Source organism: Notothenia coriiceps, unplaced genomic scaffold (assembly GCF_000735185.1).
Source record: "Notothenia coriiceps isolate Sejong01 unplaced genomic scaffold, NC01 NC01_scaffold00022450, whole genome shotgun sequence".
Taxonomy (NCBI): domain Eukaryota; kingdom Metazoa; phylum Chordata; class Actinopteri; order Perciformes; family Nototheniidae; genus Notothenia; species Notothenia coriiceps.
Genome location: NW_011355151.1, coordinates 1 through 3,746, shown reverse-complemented (window position 1 = coordinate 3,746; position 3,746 = coordinate 1). Strand labels below are relative to the sequence as shown.

Here is a 3,746-nt window from a genome sequence, read left to right as displayed (position 1 = left end):
TCTTTAACCTGGAAGTTGCTCTTTAAGACATATACAACTGCAACGAAAGTAACAAACACAATGCAATATCCTTTTCAATTTCAAAGAACACAAATTGGGTTAATAATTATAAAACAACAATACTGTACAATAACAAAATTAATGCCGTGAATAAACCGAAATACACGCGTTGAAGCGGTTCGCTGCTGATTACTACGCAAAAAAAAATACTGTTCTCACCACACACTACTACTGCAACTATATTGCCTTGAGGATTTAACTACCAAATATGAGGTCGTTAATGATTTATTTCTTCTAATTTAAAGGTGGGGTAGGTAATTTTGGAGAAACCAGCTAGTGCGCTAGAATTTGAAAATACACATCCGGAAAAAAATCTGCCACTTCCTTACAGAGCCCCTCCTCCAACACACACAAACGTGCATATGACCAATGAGGGCACGAGATAAGTTTGTGCACAGATGGAAGGCTGACAGGCAGGTAGGCCATCCAGTTATTTTAGCCGGGCCGGCTTTTTACAGTACTATGGCTTCCACAGATGAATTTTTTTTATGGATTTTTTGTCAAAGCACTTAAGATATTCATTGCTATCGGGATGTTAAGAGCATTCCATGGAATATAACAAAAAAGTGTTTCTGAAATAAATTACATACCCCACCTTTAATGTTAATTGTGTTGGCAATGCTGACATAATTCACGTTTCTACATAATAGTAGAAGTCATGATACATCTTGCCATCTATATGTACCACTGTGTACTATATAAGAGATAATGTGAAATGAAATGTCTCATTAAAGATGGCCCACAAAAAACAATTATGTAAAACATTATGAAAATGTATTTTTATAATATGCTAATCATCTATGACCACAATAAGCTTCCACATACTGTGTTATTAAACAATAGACAGTCTGGTTTGAAAGTTTCACCAGCGATTTTCTTTGCTGTTTTGCTGCATTTCTAAGTATTTTCTGTTTGAATTGCTTTGGTGTGCATTGTAAGTAGACTGTACTCAGCCTTCCCTGTGTTTGATGTTCATTCAGGGCACAGGAATATGCCAAGACTAAAGCAGCAGACAGCAGCCCCATGCCCTCTCTGGTGGTGTGTCCCCCCACGCTGACGGGCCACTGGGTGGACGAAGTGGGCAAATTCTGCTCCAAAGAATTCCTCCACCCACTGCACTACACCGGGCCTCCTACAGAGCGGATGAGGTAAAGCCTGGTCACACTTTCTGCTGTGCGTTACGCCTGTCAGCGTACAGAGAATGTCCTGTAGATTTGACCCTTTTTAAAATGAACATTTTGTACTTTTTATTTTTGATGTATTATTATACGCTAGTTGTTAGACAAACGCACATTGACTTACTCAAACATTCATTTTCCAGGTTGCAGCACCAAGTGAAAAAACACAATCTTATAATAGCCTCTTATGATGTTGTACGGAATGACATCGACTTTTTTAGGTGATTATTTATTACTCTTATTCTCAAAGGTCTTTGTGTTTTGGACAAGCGCTCAATTATTAACATTAACTCTTTTTTAGAAATATCAAATTCAATTACTGTATCCTCGATGAGGGTCATGTCATCAAGAACGGCAAGACGAAACTTTCCAAAGCCATCAAGCAGTTGGCTGCCAACTTCCGCGTCATCCTGTCAGGAACGCCAATTCAGGTGAGGTCGCAATAATCAGACTGTTATTGTACCCTTTTCCTGTTGTGCTCGTCAGAGCATGAATGTTTTCACCTCTCTACCTTCAGAACAATGTCCTGGAGCTCTGGTCATTGTTTGACTTCCTCATGCCGGGCTTCCTCGGAACAGAGCGTCAGTTTGCAGCTCGCTACGGTAAACCAATCCTGGCCAGTCGCGACGCCAAAAGCTCTTCACGGGAACAGGAGGCAGGTATGTAAATATTGCAGTTGTCGTGTTTTGACATTTCTAACTGAATATAGAGTGGTGCAGAGATGTATATGTTTGTAGTTGAAAATAACAAGGGTTCTTTCAACAAAAACACAAAAGGATATTTCCAATGTATTTTGGAATATTGCAGAAAATAAAATCTGTGGCAATCACACATTTATGATGGTTGAATGTTTTGTTCAGCAAGAAAATCTTGACTTTACACCACTTTAATAATCATTAAAGTGTAAATGCTATCTCCAGAACAGTCACATGAATTCACATATGTGTTCACGCTAAGCTATAGGGGGCTAATGTTTGCTGAGATGCTCTTTGATAAGTCTCATTTAGTCATGTAGAACAAACCATGAAAGTCTCTTCATCTTGTGTTAACCACAGACCTTATTTCAGGCGTCTAACAAAAACATGTGAAATAACCATTGACTATAAGACGAGGGAACGTTGCTAAAAGGCCGACAAACTATCCGGGTTTTAGGAATCATTCCTGCACCAGTTACTTAAGAAGTAACATTAACTGGTGAATATCTGTTTGTCTCTCAGGTGTCCTGGCGATGGAGGCCCTACATCGACAGGTGCTGCCCTTCCTTCTGAGGAGGATGAAGGAGGACGTCCTCCAGGACCTGCCTCCTAAAATAATTCAGGACTATTACTGCAATTTAAGTCCTCTACAGGTAACCGTGCCCCCCAATTACCATTGGTCACCATTGACTCTTACTATGAAAATACATCATCTTACTGCCTCAGTGTTGCATTTTTCTTGCCAATGGCATATAATAGTCACGTTATACTTGTTAAAGGTCTTATCATACCTGTTTCAAGGTCTTCTCTTGAGTAGAGTCAACACTGATCAGCCTCAAATGTTTGATCAGAAAGTTTGGGAGTCTGTAATACTGATACATGACAATCTGCTCATTTACTGTACTCAGGAACAGAAACAACAAGACGTGACACTTGTATTGTTGGCTATTTTCTACATCAACTATTGAAAATACAAACTTCTGAACTCGATGAAGAAAGTTAAGTGAGCCCTCTCGCTCCTTCTAACTGGAGTAACAAGGATGTATGTTTCTCACTACCTGCAGGTTCAGCTGTATGAAGACTTTGCAAAGTCTCGGGCCAAGGCCAGTGTGGAGGACAGTATCTCCAGCACCTCCACAGAAGAGGAGGAGAAGCCCAAACTGAAGGCCACCGGCCATGTCTTCCAGGTACACATTTCTTTAAGATGTTATCTCATGCAGGAACCAAACGTTAACTTGCTCTGAAACTTTGGTTAAGAAGTTCCATGTTCACATTCTTAGGTATAGTGATTTTTCTTCCTTCTTAAAATGTTTTAAAAAGCATTTATTGTGAATACTGTTGAATACTTACGGTCTACTTATCTCTTAAATGCTTCTTATTATGGCCATGCAGTAATATTTCCCCTTCCTTCCACATGTGTTTAAGGCGCTGCAGTATCTGCGGAAGCTGTGCAACCACCCGAGTCTGGTGTTAACCCCGCAGCATCCGGAATACAAACGCATCTCGGAGCAGCTGATTGGTCAAAACTCCAACCTGCGGGACCTGCAGCACGCACCCAAACTCTCTGCTCTCAAACAGGTACTTTGCTGGGAAGTCTTTTAAATCCACACCACACCCTGTTGTCTACTTGTGTGGGTCAGTTTGGAATAAGTCTCACATAAACCATAATAATGTTGATCTTGTTCTATTTTATAGCGCAATATCAAAAATTACACATTTGTGTTTTAAAGAATACGACTATTTATGTCCTTAAACCGTTGCAATGTGCAAGGAAAAACTCCAAGAAATGTATGTGTGTACATATATATATACA

The 3,746-nt window shown here is 39.9% G+C and overlaps 1 protein-coding gene across 1 annotated transcript; it reads left to right on the top strand.

Annotated features, from left to right (window-relative positions):
- Window positions 1-1,006: 1,006 nt before the first annotated feature.
- LOC104953992 (TATA-binding protein-associated factor 172-like) lies at window positions 1,007-3,535 on the top strand. The gene is made up of 7 exons (XM_010781037.1): window positions 1,007-1,208; window positions 1,382-1,459; window positions 1,540-1,669; window positions 1,756-1,897; window positions 2,456-2,586; window positions 2,998-3,120; window positions 3,359-3,535. The coding sequence occupies exons 1-7, from the start codon at window positions 1,084-1,086 to the stop codon at window positions 3,533-3,535; spliced, it is 906 nt and encodes a 301-aa protein (XP_010779339.1). The 5' UTR covers window positions 1,007-1,083.
- Window positions 3,536-3,746: the final 211 nt, after the last annotated feature.

Coding starts and splice junctions, on each gene's coding strand:
- LOC104953992 (XM_010781037.1), top strand. CDS start 1,084: ATGCCCTCTCTGGTGGTGTGTCCCCCCACGCTGACGGGCCACTGGGTG. Junction 1,209..1,381: donor CCTCCTACAGAGCGGATGAG/GTAAAGCCTGGT, acceptor TTCATTTTCCAG/GTTGCAGCACCAAGTGAAAA. Junction 3,121..3,358: donor CCACCGGCCATGTCTTCCAG/GTACACATTTCT, acceptor CATGTGTTTAAG/GCGCTGCAGTATCTGCGGAA.